The sequence below is a fragment of the Manacus candei genome, unplaced genomic scaffold (assembly GCF_025592945.1).
Source record: "Manacus candei isolate 608988 ecotype Guabito, Panama unplaced genomic scaffold, ASM2559294v1 h1tg000095l, whole genome shotgun sequence".
NCBI lineage: Eukaryota > Metazoa > Chordata > Aves > Passeriformes > Pipridae > Manacus > Manacus candei.
The window spans coordinates 3599585-3626649 of NW_026138143.1; the positions used below are offsets into that span (position 1 = coordinate 3599585).

The 27065-nt window shown below is 39.3% G+C and overlaps 1 protein-coding gene across 5 annotated transcripts; it reads right to left on the reverse strand.

Moving 5' to 3' along the window:
* Window positions 1-3009: 3009 nt before the first annotated feature.
* On the reverse strand, window positions 3010-25892 carry STARD3NL (STARD3 N-terminal like). Of its 5 annotated transcripts, none has more exons than XM_051768601.1 (9): window positions 25796-25892; window positions 14386-14682; window positions 12721-12798; window positions 10786-10863; window positions 9032-9085; window positions 8820-8937; window positions 7233-7331; window positions 4165-4234; window positions 3010-3499 (listed from the first exon to the last, which is right to left on the reverse strand). In XM_051768601.1, exons 2-8 carry the CDS (start codon window positions 14608-14610, stop codon window positions 4182-4184), a joined length of 705 nt encoding a protein of 234 aa, XP_051624561.1. In that variant the 5' UTR covers window positions 14611-14682; window positions 25796-25892; the 3' UTR covers window positions 3010-3499; window positions 4165-4181. The 5 variants fall into 5 exon arrangements, with proteins under 5 accessions (XP_051624561.1, XP_051624563.1, XP_051624560.1 ...); XM_051768603.1 differs by lacking the exon at window positions 25796-25892 and adding an exon at window positions 25579-25712; XM_051768600.1 differs by lacking the exon at window positions 25796-25892 and adding an exon at window positions 25239-25410.
* Between the last annotated feature and the right edge of the window lie 1173 nt (window positions 25893-27065).

The window sequence follows — 27065 nt, forward strand, 5'->3', positions numbered from 1 at the left end:
ATTTCAGCATACTGCTGTATCACTTTCCTAAATCCAAATCACATATAATGGCTTAATATATCAAATAAGTAAATTTGATTAAACATGAAAAGCTCCCTCTGTGGAACATCCAAAAGAGCCTGGACTCTGACATGTACATGTGAGAAATGTCTACAGATAACCACAGACATGCTTAAATTGTATGTTAAGTCTGGCAGCATGTGCACTGTCATGCCAGGTGAAAATACGAGCTCCTGATCACACTGTTCTGCAGGCTCCTGACCCTCACAAAGCTAATAACTCCAAAAATCATAAGTACATTCTGAGTTATGTTTATTTTCTCCCCTTTTTGGTATTTTTTTCATCCTTTTGGTATTTAATAGAAAGCTGATTACATAGTGCCAAGTTCCTTGCACAAAATGAAAACTACTCTTAAGAAAGCTGAAATAGTTTGGTTTTGGTTTTTTTCAATCTATATATTTCAGAGCTTTAAGCAACCTAATACAGATTAACTACCTCCCTATGGGTAAAAAGGGCAGGAAATCTTTCTTACAAAATATATTTTGAAGTTAAGATAGCAATAAATCATCAATCAAAACATTACTAAGCTCGTCATGGATACACGACAAGCAGCTAATGGAATCAGTTTGGTCAACAGCTTGCTGTTGTTTTTTTTTCCTTTTAGATTCTTCATTCAAATCTGCTTCTTGAAACAAATGTCTTTTTAAATCTCATTTTCAAGCCCAATAAAAAGAAAACTTAACACGTTACAAAGTCCACACAGCCGCATTGCTGTGTTTCCAACAGTTCACAGATTCGGCTTTTCAAAACTAGAAAACCTCAGGGTGAACTGCTCTCTTACTTGCTTGTTTAGCTGCTCAAATCAGTTCAAATACTTGTGATTCCCAGGAACACAGAAGAATGATATGAAAACACTTCTCCAGGCCTAAGATACCTTAGATTAGCCAAGTTAAATGCTCAACACGTTCAAGTCTAGATTCTGCTATTATTTTGTTGTTTTTCTGAGCACTTCTATCACAAAGAACTTTGAGAAATCTACCATGACAGCCAGTATCATATTGTCTCTGCATCTCAGTAAGCCAGAGACAAGGTCATTCGTCTCAAGCTCCTTCCTTCTAGTTGTTGAAACAGGAAAGTTCAATCGTGCTACTTCATTTCAAAACTCACCTTACTGCCAGGTGACTTCTCTAGGTGACACCAAAATGAGCAGTGATCATTCTTCAAATGCAGTTCTCTAACTCTGAAAGGAGAGTCCATGAAACAAAAACTTTCCCAAGCTGGGAGACACAGCTGCTTCACCCTGACTTTACTGTAACAATTGCTGTATTTTTCCTACTGGGTATGCTTGCAGGACACTACTGCCAGAGGAACCATCCCTGAGCAGCTGGTATACTGTCCCATAAGGACATCTTGGAATCAATACATATCTGGGGTACGTGGATAAACGCTGACCACTTGAGAGCTGTTCTGAGTACGTGGTAAGTCAGCTTGCTGTCAGACTGCCACGCCAAGCAACCAGTGCATTACCTGGCCTTTCACATGAACAATCACCTCATTTTCACTAGAAACAAAAGCAAGCAGGTTTCTTTAGAAAAGGCTGGTAGAAAGTGCTTCTGAGGATGTCTTCGGGGTACTCAAGGAGAGCAGAATCATCCCTGGGAAGGGCAGGATTGAACAACAGTTTTTGAGTCAACTTTGCAGGTTTTATAGGTACGTTTGAGAGGAGTGAAGAAAATTATTCCAGATTGAGTGTTTTAACTCCTTTCTATACCATAACTGATGCATTTTAAATTTATAGGAGATGCAGCCTTTCATGGCAGCAACCAGAACTGTCATTCTCTTTGAATGCACCAAAGGGAATAACTTCCTTGGCAAACTTCCCATGTAAGAAAATGTGGCATCTCAGTTAACTCAATATACAGAAAAGTTGAAAACCATATGCTACAGGAAGAAAGGATGCTCCTTTAGGAAAGGCTTACAAAAGCTTTACCTTACATTTGGCAAATATAACTAGTCATGTTTGGTGTAACAAAATATCCCCCCCCCAAGGGTATTCTGGCACTAGTGCATATGGCTTGTTCTGCTTTGCAGTTAATGCTTTTGTATCAATTCCTCTTTCCTATTTTTCCCCCCCGAGTACTGAAATTCAGGAAGAAACAGACACTGAGAATAGGTTGAATTTCTTTGATATCCAGAGGAATTCCATATTGCAGGTTGAGGAAGGTGTTCAAGTAAAGTCACAAGTCATGGACCTTGATGAAGTTGGTAGGTTTAATGGACCTTTTGCCTTCCTATCCCAGATGCATTTTTCTCACTGAGTTTAATACTTGGTTAGGAACATTAGGAACATAACATAGCATTATTAAAAGATAGAGTTTGAATTTTTTTTTTTTTTTGCTTCTAATGGTTTATTCTTACTGGCATCTTCTGAAACAGACTTGGATATTCTGAAGCAATGTAAGTGATAAACTTCATCCTGTTTTTTTTTTTTTTCATTCAGTAATCACAGAAGAGAATTTTAGAAAGAGCAGACTGAAGCCAATGTAACAGCTTGCTGCCTTCAATGTATATCCATCTTCAATATGAAGGAAGCTAGACTGCCTAATCTTTTAGTCACACACTTATTTACAGAACTGTTATTTGGAACAAAAAGGCAGGTGATGATTTTGCTGACTGACTACCTTCACTTCACTACTGGTGTAATTACTACTATTGTTTGCAAAGGCTCACTTACTCCAGTTTCCTCCTTGAACCTGAAGAACACCACCAGTACAGGAGTGGGAACCAGGTTACTTCAAAGAGCTCCTTGCATCCTTTTGATATCATATATGCAACAAAGTATTGACGTGCCACTACCACTATCGCAGCATCCCTACAGGCAATCAGCCCTACAACACGTTTTGCACAAAATCTATGCAAACTGGAATTCTTATTACCCCACGAGAAATAAAGGAGTGGTATATGCAGATTTTCTAATGACAAAGCAACAAAATATCATTATACATTACCCATGTTTTAACATTTTATTTTAGAAAGTGAACATATCCATTAAAAAAAAAGGAAATGCATGGAATTAAAAAAAAGTAAACATAAAACTAATGACAAATTGCAATAACATAAAATAATTTTATCTAGTGAGCCCCAACAATTATTAAATATACTTCCACCACAGAGGAGTTTTACTTCATTATATTACCAGTCTCTTGATTAGGTACACAAGACAACACTTTCCAGTAATTACCTAGTCATTAGAAGATCAACTTCAGGAATCATGGAATAATAAAATACATTGTGGACGAATACTTTCATACCACCTGGGAGGCAACCTAATATACATATGTCAACAAGGTACATCTTCATGAGGTATTACAGTACATGGGAACCATTCCCTTTACTTTCTAAGGAGTAAATTCTCCTGTCAGCAGCTCCACCAGCAAGTCAGCCACAGACTCTGTTGCCAGTTTCCAAACCCCAACAACTTCCTTCCAAGATTTTCTTTCTGCAACAGATTACACAAGTCAGGATGAATGAAGATGGGAGTAAAGAAAACAGACATTGTAAACACAGAGGCTTCAAATCAGAAGCTTCAGCTTCCAGCTATATCTCCCATAGCTGGAGCTTTGCTGTGGGTGGTGAAGAGAAAGCATGGGGCAAGATAATTCCAGAAGTAAATGAAGTAATTTCCAAAATAAGGAAATAATCTCTCATATTTAAACAAAGTACACTACAAAAATCTTAAGATGCAGCTGGTCCAAATGTAACCCACTTGTAGTATTAAACAGACTGAAGAGGAGAAATACCAAAGTAGTTTCGCCCATGAAATCTTTACTTGGCCTAGACCTAAACCAAAGAAAATCTCTTCTTAGTACTCTTGCACTGCCATCTCCAAAGAAGTATCTCTGCCACCTAGCAAAGAAAGGAGTTTTTACACATCTGGTCCACCACTGTCCTTTCCAGGACAGCCAACGAATAAATGCTGAGGACCCCACCTCCAGGCTTTCAAGAGCCTGGCAGGATTTCCTGCTTGAAACTGCTAAGAGAGACAAAGTGAGTTCAAAAAAGATGAACTCCTAAGAGTTAGACCACCATTCAAATTATTTGGGAAGGAACTAAGAAGAAAAACATACTTTTAGGAATATCCAGGTCCTATGCAAAGGAACTTACCTGCTTTCTCATATTTGCTATACAATTGGTTTTTCACTGTCTTGCTTTTCTTCTGAGTCTTCATCAGATCCTGAAAAGGAAGACAAAAATACTATTAGATCAGCTGAGAGAAAAAAAAAAAAAAAAGATGAAGGGAAAAAGAAAAAATCAGACCACCACCAGTACTGGCTTATCAAAAGGTAATTCAAAGCAACTATTTCCCATAAAAATATTTACTTTTTCTTTCAGATTTCTTACATTTTCAAATGTTTCACACTGAAAGTTGTTTGTGGGTTTTTTTGTCACAGTTAACAAACCCAAACCCCAGCACTGGGATCCTTCTTGAAATATCCTGTCAACGGATTCAGTTAGACTTCAAATTTTCATGACAACATACTCAGGACAATCAACTCCACATTTACTCACTGACAAGCAGATTTTCCCACTTGTTACACCCTGCCCCTTGGAAGACAACTTCAGAAGACACTTTCATAGCAACCAGAAATACTGCTGCTACAAATTAATAAATTCTATAATCTAGTGTTTTGGCAAGAGATTGTCTCACTCTAAGCCGGAAACCAGCTCCCTCTGCCTCTCCCTGCCCAGTTCTCTTTTCCTCATGCCCTGCCCACTCTCAGCTCTCTGCTTTGACAAAGCCCTGGAAGGCATCAAAGAGAAACCTTAGCTAGTCACAGGGCTACCTGCTCAGAGCCAGTTCCTGCTGGAGGCACTGCTTTGCAGGGAGGTGGCTTGATGGATCAGCCACTTTCAGGGAGAGCAAGAAGACAAGAAGCAAGCAGGGTGAGCAGCACTGACCCCCATTTCCTGGACTTCCAGCCCAAGCCACAGATTTCTGTGCCCACATCTGAGGTGGCAGTCAGCCCTTGCAGCAATCAGCCCTTGTCAGGGACAGCTGAGGAAATTATCAGCACATGCCTTTCACCACACATGCCTTGGGCAGTTTAAATGAGACTCCCAAAGAAAAAAATCCAACAAGGTGAGTAAAGAACTGTCTTTGATAAAAGGCCTGTAGACTTACTTGGGCTTTTGGCCTGAATTTAAAGTTGAACTATGTATGCACATTCCCTCTCACAAAGGAAAGGGACAGACAAAGGGGTTAAGCATTTTTTTCTGGAAAAGTTACTCTGAAGTTTTTTCATTTTTTGTAATAGCATATCTGCCTTTTGTTTTGAAGCTCAAATTGTACAGAAACTGAATAAATTTACTCTTTCCAGGCTGATTTTCCACTTGCTACCTCCAGAACAGTTACTTGGTAACCAGGTCTGATGTTAAAGATGAAGGATCAATCCATATAAAGAAGTGGGCCTGGGGTATAGCCCTGGACATGTGTGCCTTCAAGAAAGATAAATATGCTGCAAATTCCAACAGTCTGTTTTAAACATCACCTCCTAAAAGCAAATGTTTGTTTTTAGAAATGTTGCCATGTCAGCAGAGGGGTTTATTCCCCTCTGCACGATCACAGAGTTTCTTCCTAAATATTTTCAAATCAATATGTAAGAGTAACTAACCAAAAATTGCTCTCTTACACCAATCCATAGTTTGTCTTCTCAGAAAGAAATGCAGATTTTTAAAGAAAATATTTTAATTTTGAACTATTTTTGCTGTATATTATCTAGCAGTTTTACTTCGTGACTACCACTGTGTGTGTTTAGTTCAAACATATCCATATGACTGTTTCTTTTAATCCTCATACCAACAAAGGGTGCTTAAACAAAGCAGTCAGGGCAGACTAGAAGGCACCTAAGCTGTTACTGAATCCCATTTGATAAGCTGAAATGAAGGGAACAATCATACACCTATAGTCAACACATGCAACACAGATGTGATACCTCACTGCACTTGCAACACTGACCCAGCCAAAATATCTAAAAAACACATGTTAGCTCCACTTATATTTCTTCTCACACTGTATATTCTGTTGCCAAGAAAACCCCCCAGGCTGAATCCAGCATAATTCTTCCAACCATTATTCCTCAAGATAAACTCACAGTTTTAACTAAAATCCATTTTGACTTTGAATTATTAGTTATACTCGACATTAATGCTTCGTCACCCCTAGATGGAGCTCGAAGTCATTCATTAAGCCAAAATGCTCAGCACAGAGAAACCATAGAGACAGACATTAAAATGAAAAATATCACCGTGTATAACTATATAATGCAAGATAGGCAAACTTATCTGAAGCAATTAGCAGATATTATTTTAATTATATTGCATAATACAGCATAGCTTTACAGAAGAGATTTATATTTTTAAGATAAAAAGACTGACATAGGATTTGGGGGTTCACAGTGCGTTCTCAGGTAACTGAAATACAGTCAACCCACAAAGAAATTATTCATTTCCTTGAGATGCTTGCAAACACACTCTGAAATCTTGCGGTATTTACACTTATTTTTGACTTACTCAGCTCATACCTCAACTAGAGCAAAGCATATGATACGCAGAGTCAAGATGTACTTAACAGTAGCCACCAGTTTAATACACCCGCACAGCTAAGCTTTTTTACACAGAGGGGGCTTTTTCTTTTTGTTATGAGAACAGAAAAAGCCTCTGATTGAAACTTCAGCTTGCTTTATAGCAGTGAAGTCTATTGTCTATTCTAAGATACCGTAAAGCTCCAAGTTTAGGCTGGATTAAATAGTGCATGGCTGCATAAATGCTATTGCAAGCAGAAAAGAGATCACAGAGTCATAGAATATCTCAAATTGAAAGGGACTTGTAAGGATCATCGATGGCAGAAGCAATCCATAACTGCCTCCTTTCAGTTGCAGTGCCATTTTCTTTCAGATTTATCTTGTTTTTAGTCAGAACGTGATGTACAATACACTAACTACGTGTATTGTAACCCGTCTGATAGGTAGTAACTAAACTGAATTACTGTACAAAAAGAATATACTGAATAAAAAAGCATCTTGCATTTTAGGACGGTAAAGTACACTTTTCATTTAAAAATAAAAACATGTTTTTTCCCCCTTAACCTTCCCCCCTTACCCTCTTGAAGGAGGTGGAACATGCAGGACTTCAAAGTGAATATGAAAAATCATTCACTATGTGAACATAACTACCTGCTACAGATTCAGGGGGAGAATAGAACTGCCCATCAGAGAGGACTCCTGGGTGAAGAAGAGCTGCTCGTTCAGAAGCATCCTGTGCTATCAAAAATCCTAAAAGGAAAAAAATCCAAAAATAATTCCTCAATGCTAATACAAAGCATCTTAAAAATCAAATATTAATGAAGAATCTTGAAGACTAATGTATTATATATTAGCATTCTTAACTAGTTACTTCTTTAGATAAATATATTTTTAAAAAGTGTCAACAGTTAATTTAACATTTATGTCTTCTATTTAACTTTAGGCAGCTAAGGTGACATGCACTAGCAAAACAGAGATACTGTACACATGAATTAAGGAATCCTTCCTTCTACTACGTGCAATTGCATGATTAGGATGCCGTATGTAAATTCATCAATATTCACTGGCTAACGAAAAATCTGGAGTATATTTTTAATGATCAGTGAAGTGCCACACATAACCAACCAAATGTTTTCTCACTTGCCACTATGACTTCTCATTAATGGCTTGCTTTCACCTATCTGTCTCAACATACTTAATTTCTGCAACCTTCATGAAGTATTTACATGTGTATGCACAGAATACTTTCCTTGCCTATAAAAATTCAATATGAAAAAATGCAAAAGTCTTTGAACTTGTTAGATTTCTTATCTAATTAGATAATGGTCTGATGCAGCTGTATTTTCTCACCTCCTCAAAAGACAAAAAAGTTACCCTAAATTTTTCTTTCTCTAGGCAAAATTCACTGTTCTCACTTAACCAGCTTCTTAGAGTGGTGAAACAGAAGAGGGAAGGGATCAAAGTAGAAAGATTGCATTCAGAGCACAAAAAACATGGAGGTATCCATGCCTATGTAAAGTATACCTAACAGATAAACATGCCCTTCCAACAGTTTCAGCCTGTATTTCAGGTAATGATGCATAAACAACAGGCTGGCTGTATAATTACTCTCCTGCTTTTGAAAAAATCACAAAGCACCTGTATGCTTTCTTTTCCTCACCACTTAAACAATATTCTCTTTCAACTAAAACAATGGTTTCCTCCATTTAGTTGAATACATCGAGCATCAGATGACCTGCTGCCTCATCTTGAAGTGGCTGAAATTCATACTCGCTCTGGTCTCATTCCGCCTGTGCATGAAGAAGACTCTCTACAACACTTGTTTGCCTTTCCTTTTCTACCTCAAAAGAAGAGTTAGTGACATTGAATTACTTATTGTGTCTAAAAGAGGAACCAGACACTTATTCTATGCATTACCCAAAAAATAAAGTTTTACAAGCCCAAGTCAGTTAAAGTTTTGTATCTTAAGGATACAAAATGATATGCATTCCTAACGGCTTGAATGAAATGGTTGATCTGGCCCTTGTAACTTTTAACTTTGCCTCCCTAAATCAATTAAAACCTCACTTCTTTGAAGGCATATGTTCCTTTCCCAAAAAAGAAAAATCATGCCATATGATTTAATTTTTCCCACAGCTCTTCAAATTTCGAGATGCTGAAAGAAGCAATATTATGCCAGCTAACAGGGGATCAAACACTGCCAACTGCAGCAATCGAGGGGAAATATCAAGAGCTTACTGTTTTCTTCTTCAGCTTCTTGTGGTAACACTTTAAAGTCCAAGAACCAAGTTTCAATCCAGGCAAGTATGAAGGATATGATGGGCAGCACATAGCCAAAAGCACCCTGTGAGAACAGCTGGGTGGAAACAAAACATTACAAAAATTATTCTGAAGAATTTTGTTTTTAAGAAAATAACAAAGTGAAACAAACATTTTATTAGAATATATACCTGTGAAATAATTACTTTTGCTAATAAAAAGGCACTGGTCACTGCTGTTGTAAACTGAAAGAGACAGAAGAGTTAAACTAATAAATGGATTTACTTTCTCATTTCTGCCATTATGCATTATTTGCAACTTAAAATATTTATTAACAACAGCAAGATCACATAGATTAATAAAATGTAACAAGCATGATACAACTAACTTAAAGTGTTATTAAAATAACCTCTTTAATAAACTTTTAATACAAACACCTCCAAACATTGATTTCCACACAGCAGATAACATTTGTGTAGCATCTCTACTGACTCAATTACATAAATTGTGATCTTACTGTGCAATGCAGATGCACTTCTCTATTCACCAAGTCCCTTAAAAAAACCCCAAACTACTTATGAACTTGGGAAAAAAGAAAACAGCAATTGTTTCAAACACTTTTCAATACTATCCAAATCAAAAGATCCATTTCAAAGAACAAAACATCTTCACAGGAGTAAATTTGAATAAATGTTTTTATTCACACACTGATACTATGAAAAATTTATATCTCTGGAGACTTGATACTCTCTAAAAAATGGCAGGCTGCATAAAACATCTAAAAAAGTCCCCAAAAAGCAGTGGACAAGTATTGTTCACTTAAGCAAGGCTTCTATCTCTACTAGTGCATTTGGGTCCAGCAATTCTTTAAATAGCAGAACCTAACTAGCCAGTTAGCTTCTGGCAATCACAGGTAGGATGTTAAGATCAAAGGCTTCTCCAAAACCTTCAGTGGAGATTTATATATCTAATTGCTTACTACCATGATGGGTTTACTCTCACAAACAAAGGCATCAACTTAGAGGATTAAAAAATACTCCAAAGCTATGCAACCAAGAGCAAGGATTTTTAAGATACGCATTAAATATAAGGACAGTCAGAGCAGCAGTTACCATTATGTATGTGTTTGTGCCATGCTAGTAATACAATTTATAAAAATCATGGCATGTAGCCTCAGACTACAAAACAAACTGCATGCTACTCACCTGGAGAAAGTTATACGTGAACATGTTCTACATGCACCTAACACAGTGCAAGGGAAAAAAAAGAACTGATCTACTGATCCACAAAGTACTAAGCCAGCAATATGCCTGTTGTATTACAATCTGTAATTGTACTGACTGGTGGAAGTATGAATCTGTCACCAAGTTTTGCCTTCTTATCAACACAGTACAGCTGCACTAAAGATATTGGCTCCAAACCACTGTGATTGCCTACAGTTCTCAAGAGGTTCCTTTTTAAGAAGGGATGCATATTCAACATTTTATATTGCAGCATGAAGCAATACAGGTACTAGTGCTCCATGTGTGGCACCAAAAACTTTAAAAACAAAGAATGTGGGAGTTAATGGAAGCTGGATCTCTGGTACAATAATGCCAATTCTTGTTTCTGAATACGGTTCACTATTTCAAATGCAAATATATTTCCAACATTAATTAACAAGTCAGAGGTAACAAGCAGTTATGACTAGCCATCCATACTGGATTAAAAATAAGTCTTCAATTTGTATTAACATGATACCTAATAAGAACCACATCCACTGTACTATTAAATTCTTGCCTCTAGGCTGAAAATCTTCCAGAAAAGAAGTTTTTAATATGTTACTGTACAATGAATTTTTATATATAGCATCAAGAGGATTCTTCGCATACGAGTGTTAAGTGGCAACTAAAATTTTGTCTGATCCATTCTAGTAAAAAGTCCATTATGCTTGGCTACTACTCACAGCTATTGCCCACCAATGGCGCAGTCTGCACATTGCATATGCAAGTATTAACACCTTAAATCGAAAGACTGCCAGCAGCTATAGAGAAAGGAAAAAAATATTTGTTGGTTAATTCAGAACACAGAAGAACCATGAGATTCTCATCTCACTGAATATACTGACTGCGTACAAAACAACTTAAAACAGGACAATATAAGTTCTGTTATCAAGAAACAAATTTGAACGTGTGCTTATAAAACAGAAATAGAACATAATTTCCCATTTGTAAAGCAAATTACAACACTCACATGCCTACTACATAGGCTCAGATATGCAAGCACGGGCAATTCCACAAATAAGTTAGAAACATAAGAAAACTACACAAAGTATGTTCATGATCATTTCACCTGACTGGAATCTAAGCAGTTAAATCTAGATGCAGTTACTCCAGCAAATACCTTGAGCATCACTGTGCATCTCACTGATCTTAGTGGTGTGCTACTGCACAAGAATATCATTAAAAATGTAAAGACTTCACAAATGCAACTAGAAAATGAGAAGAGTTTTTAAAAACAATTTTCTACTTACTATACTTCTAGTATTTTTTTAAATATTAACATTGCAAAAATCCATTCTTCTTTATGGAAATGCCTGCACTATCAAGTCATTCTGACTATTTTGCAGTAAAGAAAGGTAAGTTATGGTATTTCTAGGCCAGAAAATTAAATCAATAGCAGACAGATGAGATTTCTGATCAGGGACCCTAACCTTCAATTTCCTTGTTTCTTGCGTATTAGATTGTCTCCAACTTGTTTTAAAGATGTGTTCAGAATCTAAAAAATGTGAAACAAATGCTTAAAAATGTACTAGGGCTAGAAGTACAATGAACCCATTTAATCTTATGCAAATGTGTAGTGGAAACAGAGGAAATCCTGTATGAGACCACAAATCATTTTGCAGAATTCAAATGATCTAGTCCCTTCACAGGGAATAAAAATCTATTATTTTGCATTACATGTTCTTATTCCTTGTTTCAACTATGGGACAAAATAATTTCCAGAGCATCAATATTTACAGGTAACATTTTTTGCCTTCTGCAGTACGGTATATTGTGGAGAACCTGCCAGCAACAGTGAGAAAGGGAGAAGTATCATAGTTTGCTAATTTATGAAATTTTTGTATCCAGTACATAAGTCCATTTGACAGAGTAAACGGTCTGATGCAGAAGCAAGGATGGGTTTTTACACCAATTTCAATGAGAGATTCTGCATATAGGCATTAATACATAATGACTGATGGCAAACCAAGTCATCTCTGCCAGGCAAACAAGTTCTGGCACAATTAACGATCTTGCAAAAACATGGGGCCTTTTAGGAAAACCATAAAGAAACACCTTTTATTTGGGCCATGCAGTGCAAAATGCATTGCAACTGCAAAGCTACAGCGCTGCTGAAAGACAGGAATTTCCTAATACAGTAGAATATAATCTGTTCTTAGTGTTTGAGTTAAAACACAGAAATCTGAAAAAACCTGTGAACAAGTGTCTCCTGACTGCAACCAACTTATGCCTGTGGAAGGACAAAAACATTGGTTTAAACAAAATGATTTTATTTATAGCTGGAGGACTACAGGTCTTGTCCTCTTAATGAACTGCCTTTATGTTACACCAGTCTCACATTCTTCACTGAGTTTTTCATCTGCTTTTCCATTCCCCCCGAAGTTGAAGATGCAGTTTCAGTGTCTCTAAGCTTCTCCATCCACAGGCTCCATGAGCCTGCTTCCAGAGCAGGACTGGGCAAACCCTAGATGGGTGAAACTTTGCACAAGTCTTTCTGATCTAAATTATCAAGAAAAGATCAGCCTTTTCACAAGACTCAAAGTAGGAAACATCTATAGAAGGAGGAACAGAGAAACTACAGTTTTGCTGCTCTTTTTTCTTTTTGGAAGAACACTTACAAATATATCAAAATATGAAGAAGAGTAGTCATAATGTAGGACTTCTTTCTCTAAGGTAGTCTCAATGCCTCCTTTTACCTACAAAGAAACAACACCGCATACAGCTTTAGAACAGAAGTTACTGAAAACAAAATACACACAAATGTGAAGGGTGAAACTAATAGTTCCCTGATGATGTACAAGAACATCCTTAAACTAAATACAGAGGACCTATATGCTAAGAATGTTAATTTCAAGATTACTGTTATTTGTTTTTCATGATTATATACACTTTTCAAAGTGAAAACATTTAGGATTATTGTCTGGCCTAGGCAAGTTACATTTCAGACTGGCCCAAAATAAAAGCAAACAAATTGTTGAGGGAAGAAGAAATGATTAAATGTAAGGTCTGTTACATGAATTCACAAAGCATTTTATGTCTTATAAGGAGGATCAAAACAGCTGATCAAAAAGCCACCCAAAAACCAGATGTCATTAGTCACATGTTAGCAAACAGGAAACAAAACAGTAACTGAATTTATACTTCAGATCTTTTCCTTATCAGCACACATTCAGTTTGTTTTAGAAAAGTTGAGCAAAAGGACCCACTATAAAAAACACAGAAGCTGCAACTATTAGACCATTCTCCCACAAATAACTAACACGCAAGTTTAACTCTTTCATTTGCTGAAGAGATACAAAATTACATCTTCCTTAGTCACCATCTTTCTTTCTAGCAGAAGGATTCATCACTTTACTGTTCAAACAGGTTTAGGAAGAAAATAATTTAAGATGTATTGGGTCAGAGAACAAGAGGAATATTTGTCTTAGTGGAAAATTAAAAACCTCAGTGTCCAACTCGTATTGTTTTTAACATGAAATTCTGTAATTAAGCACTGCATGAAATAGTTATGTAAAACAACACCAACAGAAGGCTTTGGGTTTGACTACTGTCATCTTTTTAAGGAAAGGAGGTACCAAAGCAGACCAACAACATATGCTCACCATCTCAAAGCAATGCAGTCTAGACGCTTCCACACTTTTCCAACTATACTGCTGGACAGTGTTTTCCTGAAACTATTCACTCCAACTCCAAATTTCTTCTATTTCTTCTCCTCTCCCTTGTCTCTATGACTACCTGACAAATAACTTTCTAAATATGGCTTTCTCTTGGTTACTCTACTGCATCAGGTGTGATTGTCTCTTTCCAGCATAAACAAGGAAGATCAACTTTCCCCCCCTCCTAGCTGTTCACTGCATGGCTGTGTGAGCACCACGTTAATGTAACTATGAAAGCCTTGTGTTTTGCTCAAAATGCCATGGTGCTACTCCCTGCAGCATTTAAAATGCACACTTTTTGCCAAATTCAAAGATGTACAGTGACTTTTTTGTTTATTTGATGCCTGAGGAGTTAACTGGATTTCCAGTGGTTTCTTCATCATGGCTCACGGACTACGGAAACATGAAAAGCTTTCATGATAAGAAGATAAACATATATCCTAATGAATAAAAGTAGATGCAGTTGAGTAGATACCATGGTTATGAAAGCTTAAAAGTAATAAGCTGCTTAAATTCAAATAGATACAAATAGCATATAATTTGGATAGAAAGAAGCAACTTATTAACCACCTCTGAAGTGAATAAATACTTCAATAAAGTCTAAAGGGTACTGAAAAGACAACTCACATTTAATTCTATTATCCACAGCAAGGTTATGAATAAGAGATCAAATGTAACAAACAAACAGAAAGTCCGTCTGACATCCGATATGCCTTTCTTCTCTCTGCCTTCATATGACTCAATCCTTGCCATCAGCTGCGCTGGGTTGATGGAGTGGACATCCCGCAAGGAAGGACAAGATTCCACACTGCTACTGTGAGCATTTTCTGCGTCACCTGGCACCCGATTCATCCTGGGTTTGCTCAGAGTGGTCTTCTTCCAGTTTCACCATCACTAGAAGGCTGATCCATAAAGAAAGGATTTCTAAACAAACAAAACCAAAACACATTAGTCACAAAACCTTCGCAATTCCAATAGGTATTTTCTTTTCTGTAAGGTCTCTTTTTGCTAAACTCATGACTAAGAATTAGGAGAGTAGGCTCTAAAAATTGTTCCTAAAATAATGTCTACTCTCCCTTCATCTCTCAAGAGTATTTGTGAAACAAGAGAATTAATGTTCAATTAGACTGATGGAAATAAGGGAGCACTGTCCAGATTTAGATCTACATATAATTCCAGAAAAATGGCAGTATTAGCTACTAGCACATCCAGAGCTGACATAACCAGAAGATTAGAAGTCCAGCCCCTGAATACTGTAGTAATCATTCTATAAAGCACATACACTATAAATTCAGCTGCTGTGACAACTTAGATTGCTAGACAGCATCTCTCTGGGAAAAAAAGTATGTAAGCAGTGGTCAAAGGTCATGCAATTACCCTAAGCATCTTCTGACTACAAGGCTTTTAACAAGAATTTTTAGGTTAAATTTCTTATAAAACTGGAGCAGTTAGATGTATTATTCCCTCAAATCCTCCATGAGAACCTTTTTCCAATTAAAGCTTCTAGAAAGAGTGGACTAAGAAGGTTACAAAAGTTTCATGGAAACACACAGAAAATCTAATTTTCCGCAAAATGCTCAGAAGATTAAGCTATATATCCTGTGGTACAAATCACATCAGACAAGTTTTTGCAACGCTGGGGGAACAGCTTTTTGAAATTTCAGAACAAAACTTTGCCTCCTCCTGTGGGGATTGTCTTTTCGTAAACCACAAAAAAGAAATTCCTCCCCACTCCTGCATTTCAACAGTGTTTCAACTTCAATCTGCAAGAACACAGTCAGTCAAAGCACAACAGGGGATGTGTAACACACCACTAGGCAAACACCAGGGAGGAGACAAGGGCACAGGGGGAAACTAAAGTTGGTTCTGGGAGCTGCACAGACATCACAGCTGAGGAAGAGGCAAGCCAACCAGGGATGGTCAAGGTCTAGGTCAAGTCACACAGAACATCCTTACGGCAATTGAAAGCACCAGACAAGGATGGCCGAGCACAATACAACCTTAAATCTTCCTCCTATGTTTCTACAGCAGCTGCCTCAAACATGGGTGGTAAAGAACTGTAGAGGGGAGAGACATATGTGGTATGTGTTTGGTCAGGTGTCTTGAGTGCTACAATGACCTTTGGGCCGAGGGTGTGAGCAGAATCACTGCACTCGAGTGCTATAAACAACACTTGCTTTGTACTGGAAGTCCTCCCAGCAGGTCATAGGAAAACGTCTGTGATGAGATACATCAGATCAGGCCATCAATGTCAATAATGAAAAATAAAAATAAAAGAAAAAAGCCAAATAACACGTGCACCTCCAAAAAAATTTCCATCTACATTGGCTAAAATACATGACTAATTTTTTATTTTGCTGTGGCACTCAATGCCAATTATATAGGAAGTTGTTACTTCCAGTTTGGATTGTTGCTAGATACAGCACAGTATGGAAATGTAATTAGTACAGCCAGAGCTAATTGTTTCAGGATGTGCTAGTTCAGCATCCATTTGCTTTGTGAGGCCCTCTGCAAAGAGAAAAGCATAGTCTTAAAATGCACTGGCTACCAGTTTGTTTTGAAGTGTGACTCAAAACTTCAGATCCAGTTTATAAATTCCATATAGTCTGCACAGACTTAAAGCCCCCTGGATGGGGGATACTCACAGCAAGGGAATTTGTCTCCAGCCTTGCTCTGCCTGCTGATCCATCAGATCCACATCTGGACATATGGCAGGGCTTGTCTCGTCACACTGAGCTGCCATCAAAATGTTGAGATTCTTTACCTGAACAGACATCACCTGGCAGCTTTATGCACTCATACCACCAGCTCTGCAAACTGATTAATCACAAACTGTGTGCTAGAGGATTGTTTACTATAGTTTCTTTCATTAATAATAAAAAAAAAAAGTTCCTTTGTACCTGAATGACATAATCAGTCATTTCATCACACCAACATTCTCAGGTGGTTTCAAGTAGGCATATAAAAAGCAAAATCTTCAATCCTTTCTGGCAGCTATCTTACAGGCACTTGGGGACTATTAAAAAGCAACAGTTGCCTTGGAATGTCATACAGTCACCTGGCCAGACATTTCCATACCCATCTCAGCATTACCAGCAACAACATTTCCCTGGCACTTCCAAGGCACCACTCATGCCCTGGCTCTCTTGCCCATTACAAGTTTGTAGTGGGAGTAAGCTCTTCTCTTTCCTTGGCTCCATTTCTCCATAGGTTCTTGCTTGCGCAAAACAGCCTGTGTTTGGAAGGACTCCAGACTTGCTGCCTCATCAGGAGCTGCCACTTTTCAGCTCTCCACATGGGCAACACAAGTGCCAGGCAGGCACGAGAGTGCTTTTCATGCATCCCTGGGCAAGAAACTCAGTGGTGGAGAGAGTTTAGGAAGGCAAAAAAAGCGTGCTTGTCATCGAGATGTGTCATACTTTTGAAAATACCACACAACTCTTTTGTGTGTGACTGTTACTGATCCTCATTCTCACTCCTCAGGAAACAGGGACTGCTTCGCCCATATTCATGCATATTACTTGAGTTTTTGCATCCAAAGTGATATATGACACTGGTTATTGTTCTTTTTAAAAAACAAAATAATTTTAAAAGAGAAAAAATAATTATACACTAGAGTTTTGGGGTTTGGCATTTTTGAATGCCAAAATATAAATTTACGCAGAAAAAAATGCATTAGCAAATAAAGAGAGAAAATCACATTCTTAAAACTTTTGAGGTTTTTTTCTAGAAAGAGCCTTCTTTGTGCATGGGTTATCTGCTTTCCTGTTTCTCATAAAGGTTAATATTTTATAGATAATTTTGTTTTGTTTTGTTTTCAACATGAGTTACGTATTATCAGAACTGTTGTATCATCTCTAGGTTGACCCAGTGTCTGCCTCTGATTTGAAGGAGTCTGGGCGCACCTGGCACCACTTCTTTTGGCTCCAGGCAGTCCCATTGTTTGGGTTATTCTATATGACAAACTTCAGGAAGGATGTGCAGTCAAAAAAAAGTATGTCCTATGAAGAAATGATGTTTACAGACTGGCATGTTCATTCTCTGTAGAGCCTGGGTGAAGGACTCTTACCAGGAAGATGAACAGCCCATAATTCATAATCTTGCCAGAAACCCTATGGGCAAACTTGCCTGGAGAGGTGGAGTTCGTAGCAACTGTGTTGAATATAAACTGTGCCATTAATTCTTTGCCACAAGAGACATGTGAGTGAGACAGAAATTGGTTTTCCCCATGCAGTCCCAATAGCATATGGCTCTCCACAAGATGGAGGGGATTTGCAATGTTCTGGCTCTGACTTTCCTTTGCCAGACTTTACATGATGGTTTTTCAAGCTAAATTGAGGATTGCATTAACCTGCTCCTGGCTACACCTGCACATTGCAGTAATGTTTGGGAGCACCTGTCCTGAAACAGTTGGAAAAATAAAATAAAATCCTGTTTCCATGCATAAGGTTTGTGTTACATGTATTTGAAAGTGTCTTGGAGCTAAAAAACTGCTGGCATTTCAGCCAAATAACAGTCTTATTGTTATTTGACTCATCATGAGTGCAGAATAGAATAGAGTATTCAGTTGGAAGGGAGAGAAACAATCACCTAGTCCAACTGTATGACCACTCCAGGGCTGACCAAAAGTTTTAGTATGGCATGAAGGGCAATACACAAATGCCTCTTAAACACTGACAAGCTTGGGGCATCAACCCCTTCTCAAAGAAGACTCTTACAGGGTTTGACCACCCTCTTGGTAAAGATATGTTTCCTCCTGTCAAATCTAACCCTACCCTGATGGATGCAGCTTTCAGCTATTCCCACGTGCCCTGGTACTGGGTACCAAGTGAGGGGAGATCAGTAATCTCCCTTCATCTACTAGGCAGGTGAAATGATAGAATCTATAAGCTTATTGAAATGTAAAAATATTTAAGAGGGAAATCAAAAATCCTGAAATAAGAATCCATACCAGTATATTGGTGATATACTTTACCCTCACTCCTCTTGATTTCAAGATATGTGAGGTGGTAATGTTTCTTTCTTCTTTTCTTCATAACTGCATACGTTCACTCAACTACCACTAAAATATTTAGCTAAGTAAGTTTTATGTACTGACCTATTCCAAATCATAGACAACAATGGTTTTTTTCCTGGAAAAAAAAGGCAAGTTTGCATCTATTTAAATTAAAGCAATTGTGTGTTTTGGGTTTTGGGGTTTTTTTTTGTTTGGTTGGGGGTTTTTTTGTTTGTTTTAACACTTAATTCTTATGGCTGTGACTCAAGCTTCCAAACAGAGAAATTAATTCCAAAACATCCTAGTAAAATAAAGATTTTACACTTATTAATAGTATTAATTAGTATAATAAGTGAAACGCAAAGTAATCAAGTTTAGGACTGCAGTCCTTCCCTGTCCTCAAAGTCTAATAAAGACTAATAAATACATAGTGAGAGCTAGCCCATGATTTCAGGTTAGATTTACAATTAATGTAATTATTTTCATTCATACTGAGAGAAGCACATGGCACACATTGCATGTGTCAGTTTTACACATATCTTAGAGATGCACTATCAGAACACTACTTCTCTTTTCTATCATTATTCTAACCCTCTCCTTCCATTCTGTGGTCTTTGTTTTAAACTATTTTTGTGTTTACTATACTACTGTATCACACATGAGCAACAGCACCTCTTATGTTATTTTTTTTCTTTCCAAGGAAAAAAACACAGAGCAGAATTTAACTGAGATAACAGATGTGATTGAAAAAAAAAAAAAAAGGCTTACTCAAAGGCTATCAACAGCTCAGCAAAATCAAAACTGAAAGTGTCACACAGATGCAATTTTTGGAAAAGGCAATACTAGTTTAGGTTAAGATACCAGAGAAATCATATCTGTATAAAGTAACTAGACACACAGTGTAACACTGTGTCACAGCTGCTGTTGAAACATATTTAAAACCTAGAATACCTATTATATGTCTCTGACAACACTAAATATGGCCCAAGAATTGCCACCATAAACAGCTTTTCTGTGAAGGCTAAAAAAATTCATCTGAAAATATTTTTTCTTTCCATCGAGTAAAATAGGATGACATGGCCAATCTAATGGCCAAGATGCTGAAGCACTGTGAAAACTACAAGGTCACAGAAAAGCTGAAATGGAGAGAGTAGTAAAGTTCATTCATAACAAAACAAAAGAATAACGCATATCCTTGCCAAAAACTTTCCTCATATGCCAGTTCTTTGCCTCTCCTCTCCTTACTAAAAGAGTTATTTTCTGATAAAAGGGCTTACATTGCTGCTTACACTACCTGTTATTCTGTAGGAACACAACACATGGCACAGATAAAAACAAAATTTCTCACAAGAACGGAGCTTAATACAGTAACTGGTATTATAACACTAACATTCAAATATTTAAGTTATACTTAAAGGCAATTTCAGATAATGGTCTTCAAGTCAGCAAGTTCTGAGTCGACAGCTTTTTGTGTGAGGAGGAGCCTGGGCAATATCCCATCCCACAGCCAGGGTGGTGATGCCTTAAGCCCCTAATGGTTTTTTTTTATTTTTCTAATATTGGTAAGCCTTATAAGTTTTATAAGTAGATTTTAAAAGCAGCAACTCTTCATCCCTCGTCCCTTTCCCTCTAGCACCCTTGTTTACACATTCCTTAACCCTCTTACCCCATTCTATGCTCCCTATATCACTCCTACCCCCGAAAACAGCAGAAATGTTTAGTCCTTTGTCAAGGCAAGGCCCAGATTGTTTGGAGAATGCTTGTATCTTGGCCTAAACCAGAGAACACGGTCAAAAACTGGGTGACTATGTACCCTTTGTGCTCTGATGAAGATGGGATGAACAGAGGGTCCCGAAAGCCCCCAGACCCATTTTTCAGGGGGTGGACCCGGGGCGGTCCAGAGTAAAGGCCACAGGGTGGACACATCTGGGATTGGATGGATGGTGTTATAAAATGTAACATCTCAGGTACGGCCTGCATGCGTCTTGTAACATCCTTGCCTTGGCATAATAAACCCTTTCTTATCTCACCCCTAATTAACTGCTCCCGGAGATTTTTTCAGCACCTAACTCCCACGGCAACAGTGGGCAGTATCCACCTCACAATGAACAGCCTGTCACAGGCACTCCAGGATTTCACCCAGTGCAGTACAGTAGGGCAGACCTGAGTTTGCTAAATACCTTCTCTAGAACCAATGAAAGACCTCAGGGTCCGGGAACTAAGTGTCATAACCATCTGCTCTTTCACCATCACGAAGTCAAACGTCATTCTTTATCTAGGCAGAGACACCTTTATCTTGGACAGAGTATACTGCTTTGGTACACTGCTTATTCAAAGTCCAAGAAAATGAGACTAATTGGTATAAAGTTGTATTAACTTGAAGGAGTATTAGCAGAATTCTCTCAGTGTGTTTTCTAACAACCCTAGCATGCACCCAGATTAAGAGCCAACACAGATTGGCTTCTTGCTTCTAAAATGAAGCAATGAGGATTGTAAATCAGGGGGAATAAAAATCCCAAAGAGCTGGAGACTGCCTCCAAAGCTTTCCTGGACACATTTTTTATATTGTTCTCTACTATGAATGCTATAAATGAACAAAACCCACTCTACTGACATACTCTCTCCCTCTTCTCTTTATATAACTGCAAGAACTAATTTTCATGAAATCCGCTTGTAGTGGATACATTACTAGTGACCTCCTGATATCATTGCTCCCATTCCTGAAGGGCACTTAAATCCCTTCCAAGCTGCACTCATTCTGTCTCGAGCTGTAACACATCATTGCCTCAGAAGCATTTTAAGGTTTCAATGCCTTTAAAAATACCTCTCAGTCTGAGGCACTGTTCTGTTCAAAACAAATGTTCCTTAGTGAACATGAGGGAATATTTTAAAAAAACCAAACCAATAAACAAACCAAACCAAACTAGACACTTTAATAAAATAAGACCGAAAATTTCTAACTGATACACACCCACAAAATTCCCCGAACATAAGCAGAAGATACTGTAGAGTATTGTGGCAATACTCTAGATTTTCAATTAAGCAACACAGCAGGAATTACAAGTTACAAATATGCAACACATTTAAAGACTGGGAAGGTTTCCCATTGGAGGGGCAGGGCAAGATTTACCAGCACACAGGAGAGAACTCCTTACAAAGAGTTTGGCTTTATCTGAGTGTTCAGACCTAGAGTAGCTCTGCTTGATCCTGAAGTAACAGTTCTTACCTTAAATAACTTCTACCTGTAAAAAAACCCAAAATCACTAACAAACAAAACCAAAACAACAAACCACCAGTTTCCTTGAGAAAGATGTTTCCCCAATTTCCTATGCTCTAATGGTGACCGAACAAAAGTAACAGGGCAGTTGCACACATCCTGCATTCGTACGGAACGATATTTTTCTCAGACCTTCGAAAGAAGGTGAAAAAGACAAAGAAAAAAAAGGAAATAAATTTTTTAGGCTAGTAGAACATCTGAGGAAACAGAAGTGTCACCTTCCCCCATCCCAAGAGTGAGATTCAGATTCATAAAGTCAAATCAGAGTCCTCCAACCTTGGACTAGTTTTTCCCTACAGCTGAAGAAGCCCTGCTACTTGAGCCATGTCCTGCAAAACACTGCTGTCCTTTTCCAAACACTTCATTTTTTATTCTGCGGGAGCTGAGAAAATGGCAGAGTAAACAGTTTGTAAATTTGGCATCAGCATTGCCCTTACTTTTATCTCCATTGTCTCTTCCCCTCAGGACTCCTTCTCAACAGCATATCCCAGACTTTCACTTCTAAAATGAACTCAAACCAGATATGTGAAAGAACAGCTCTTCAGAGTCATCCTCACCCGGCTCTGGTTGCCCCCATCTAGCTCTGGGGCCCTCAACATCAGAAGGATGTGGATCTGCTGGAGCAAGTCAGCTTGAAAAGCTGAAGACAGGCTGAGTGAGTTGGGGTTGTTCAGCCTGGAGAAGAGAAGGCTCCAGGGACACCTTAGAGCATCTTCCGCTACCTAAAGTGGGCCTACAAGAGAGCTGGAGAGGGACTTTTTACAAGGGCATGTACTGATAGGACAAAGGTGAATGGCTGCAGATTGAAAGTGAGCAGGTTTAGATTAGATATTAGGAAGAAACTGTTTACTGTGAGGGTGGTGGGACACTGACACAGGCTACCAGAGAAGTTACTGATGCCCTATCCCTCGCAGTGTCCAAGGCCAGGTTGGACTGGGCTTTGAGCTCTCAGAAATGAAGATTTCACCACAAACTTTCTCCACTATATTGGTTCGTTACATTGGCTACTCATACACATTTGTTTGCTTGTTTTTCTCCAGAGCAACAATAAACATATGCCCCAGGGCTGCTAGCCAGATACTACTTGGACAAGCAAAGTTATTCTTTTGCTAGCACAGAACTGTGGGACTCTTCCTGAAACAGGTCAGTCATTTTATGTATTAGTGAGAAACACTCAGGATTCTGTCATCCACTCAAAAAATATTCCACAAAATGGTGCGAAAGTTTACCCCAGGCAAACTCGAGGCCTAAAAATTCTTCACAGCTCTTAAAAAATGCAGAATTTTAAGAAATTGACATCCACTTTAGAATACAGGACAAACTTTTAAAGTATTTTTTCATGCTTAACTCCTATTTTATATCACTTGAAGATGCTTCAAAGCAAAAGAAAATATCAGGTTTTACATACTACCTCCATTTTATTTCTTAAGGCTTAAAGGACGTTGTAAGGAAATAATTACCCAGTCCAAACAGCAGCAAGTTCTAGAAAAGACCTACATCTGAACCTTCAGCAGAAAATATTTATTTTAACACACTTCCACATAATTTATCTAGTTTTGCTGTCAGTGTAAGATAGAAATTAACTCCTGATGTCTGAAGGGATGCTGCTTCAGGGCTTCAGCCAATGACTGAGCAGTCGAACTTCATATGAAAAGTATGACATCATTACAAGACATTTATTTGGTTCTTTACTAACATTACTTTTTTTCAACCTTTCATTTTTAATCCTCTCCTAGCTGAATTTAAGACAGCGAGGCAGAGAGGTAATGCGCAAGTTGTCTTTTAACACAATCACTGATGACTTCAAATTAAGAACAGATTTTTAACAGATACAGTTAAATCAGAGAACATTTAACAAGCAATAAATCTGTGATCCTTTGAAGTGACTCAGATGAGTTTGCTGGATGCTGCTGCCTAAACATGTCAAATCACAGTTCCTGCTGTCACAAGTGTGCTTTACCATTACCAAGTCATCAATATCTTCTGAAAAAGCACTGATAATACTGTGTATGCTGACTTAACTCACTGAATGAAATCATTAGTCCTGCTTACTAGAAATAAGGTTTGGTCCTGTAAAACATTTCAACAAAAAAGCTTTAATGTTTTAACTAGGATGGACTGACAAAGTTTAATATGGTAGTCTAAATACATTCTTTCACATGAACAAAGGCCTAGAACTATTGTGCTAAACTCAGTTTGAAAAAATCATGGCTAAACACTTGAGAATTTATGAAAATTAAACCACATTGCATCAAGCCAACCACACTCAAATACACCAAAAAAGAAGACCTAGTCCATCTGAACTAAGGTTAGTATTTCAGAAATTTCAGCATCATTGAAAAGGTCAAATATTTAAATATTTAAAGTCACGGATTCCTGTCGTAACAAGAGGACCATTGGTGCAAAGTATCTGGCCCTGAACACTGTCAACAAATCAAGAGAAATTGAATCACTTTGCATCTGGCCTACTTAAAACTGCAAAGCTGATGAAAAACACCTACTAAAAATAATAACAACGCTATTGACTTATAAATAGAAATGGGCTTTCTCGCAATGTTGGATTACTAACAGTCCCCCAAAACACTAGGATTTCTAGCACAAACCGACAATTTTCACAGCAATTGATGTTCAACACAATTCTACATTGCATTATAAAAACCAAGATGACAAATGCACAAAATAAAATGCATTGGCAACACTGTGCAGAAACACAGCAATGGCCTTTTACCTCTAAGTACACTAACATGATTTAAAACGCTAATATGATTTGAAACAAACAAACATACAAACAACCTCTTTCTGCAAGTTTAGCATTTGTGGTGAATATTTTCCACGTTAAAGTCAATCAGTGCGTCTACTCACACCTGACTACAGCGAAGTTGGGAACTGCTCAGCATAAGCGCTTCATCAATTCGTAACTTGAACTGATAATGAAGATTAAATCACAGTATTAAGAGCTTCGCCAGCTCGCTCTGCAGATCTACCAGGGCGACCCCTCAGATACATGCAAAACGCCACATTCCAAGAATGAATGACCCACTTTAAATTCGGCTTCTGAAAATGGATAGCGCCTCTCCAAAGTTGCCTAAATCCAGCCCGACGCTAAAATTAACCCTCAGCATAACATTTTCCCGCGGTGGAAACCGGAGGTTCACACGCCCCGGGTTGTTTCACACCGTTACCAGCAGGACAAACAGGTCGCCGTACCTCCGTGAGGATGTATCTGCCGGACCAGGATCTCAAGGAGAGGGGAAAAGCAACCCTCCTCCTCCTCCAGGCCTGCCAACAGCAGGAGCGGCGCAGGGCATGCGGGAGGCGGGGGCGCAGAAGAGGCGGCACTGCCCGCCGAGCATCCCCCGAGACCCACAGGTACCCCCCTCCCGCAGAGGGACCCCCGCCCCGCCCGCCTCTCGCATGTGACCTCCTTCCTCCTCCTCCTTCTTCTTCTTCCTCTTCCTCTTCCTCCTCCTCCTCTTCCTCCTCTCCCTGCCCCCGCCAAGCGCCGCTTATTTCCCCCCCCTCCGTCCCAGGACAGCGGGCGACGTACCTGGGGAGCCAAACGCGCCCCCTCCGCGGGGAGAGCGGCGGCACCGCCGTGGGGGGAGGCGGGGAAAGGGAAGGGAGGGAACGGAAAGGAGGAAAGAGCCGGGCCGCAATGGCGGCCCCGCCGCCCCTCCGCCAGCAGGACGCCCCGCATCCCCCTCGGCCCATTCCCCCCCCGTTCCCCTCGCCCCCCGCTCCCCGGGGGCGGCAGGGACGCTCACCCAGCGCCGCTCCGGCCCGGACACACGGGCAGCGCCGCAGCAGCGCCGCAGGCCGCGGGGACGGGCGGGGCCGGCGGGCAGGAGGCGGGGTTCGGCCCGGCGCCTCAATCCCTGCATGGAGCGGGGGATGCGCCGGGACCGGCCCGGGACGGACACCCCCGCGGCACTGGGGGCAGAGCCCGGGCGGAGGCAGCGGGGGTGGCCCGGGTGTGCCCCGCGGTGGGGGCTCTTCTCTTCCGACGTGAACACCCCACGATGTAATAAAGCTACAGAAACGAGCGGGGCGGGACTGGTAGCTGTCGTTGGCCCAGATTCCACTTGTCTTGTCATAGCATAGTCCTTATCTTTGCGGAAATTAGCAGGAGAAAATCTTAGAACTGCAGAATATTCTGAGTTGGAAGGAACTCACAGGGATCATTGAGTCCAGCACTTGGCCCTGCACAGGACCATCCCGGAGAGTCACACCATGTTCCTGAGTGTATTGTCCAAATGCTTCTTGAACTGACAGGCTTGGTGCTGTGACCACTTCCCTGGGGAGCCTGCTCCAGTGCCCAACCACCCTCTGGGTGAAGAACCTTTTTCCAATATCCAACTTAAACCTCCCCTGATACAACTTCAGGCCATTCCCTCAGGTCCTGTCACCGGTTGCTGGAAAGAAGACATCCAAGTGTGGTTGGCATCGTGAAACTATGGCAGAAAATCAACCAACCAGCCGCTGAAGAAAGTAATCCTTTCCTTTGGGAAGCATTGTCTCCATCCTTATTGAAACCCAAAGCTTGTCAAATGCTTACATATGTCATAAGGTTTGTCTGCAGTTCAGTGACGCAGGCTAGATCCATGATACACCTCTTCTAACAAAAAAATGTATGTATGCTGTACATATCAAGTTATACCAAGAAAAAAAAGAACAAAATAAAATTTGTCACAGCTATTATGTTATATAGTAGGGAAGTGGAGGAAGAAGAGTTAAAAGATAGGTCTGGGAACTGTCCAGCTAGAAGGCACCCACTCCACCCTGCCTGGCTCCCTCCACTAGACCCCAGCTCTTCAGAGAGATCGGTGCACAGTAGCTGCAGCAAGGTGATGCTGAATGCTGGGTGTTCAACCTGGAGTTAGAACACTGCTGGAAACAATACTCTAAGCACTTATTATAAAAAAACATTGTAAATGATAGCTGAGGTGAATTGCTTCATCTTTGTTCCACAAATCCAGAACACAATAAAATGTCTTCTCTACTTTTTTTTTTTTTTTGCTAATCATTTCTTTTTAA

Coding starts and splice junctions, on each gene's coding strand:
- STARD3NL (XM_051768601.1), bottom strand. CDS start 14,610: ATGAATCGGGTGCCAGGTGACGCAGAAAATGCTCACAGTAGCAGTGTG. Junction 12,799..14,385: donor TGTGGATAATAGAATTAAAT/GTGAGTTGTCTT, acceptor GTTTCTTTGTAG/GTAAAAGGAGGCATTGAGAC. Junction 10,864..12,720: donor CTTCATATTTTGATATATTT/GTAAGTGTTCTT, acceptor CTTTCTCTATAG/CTGCTGGCAGTCTTTCGATT.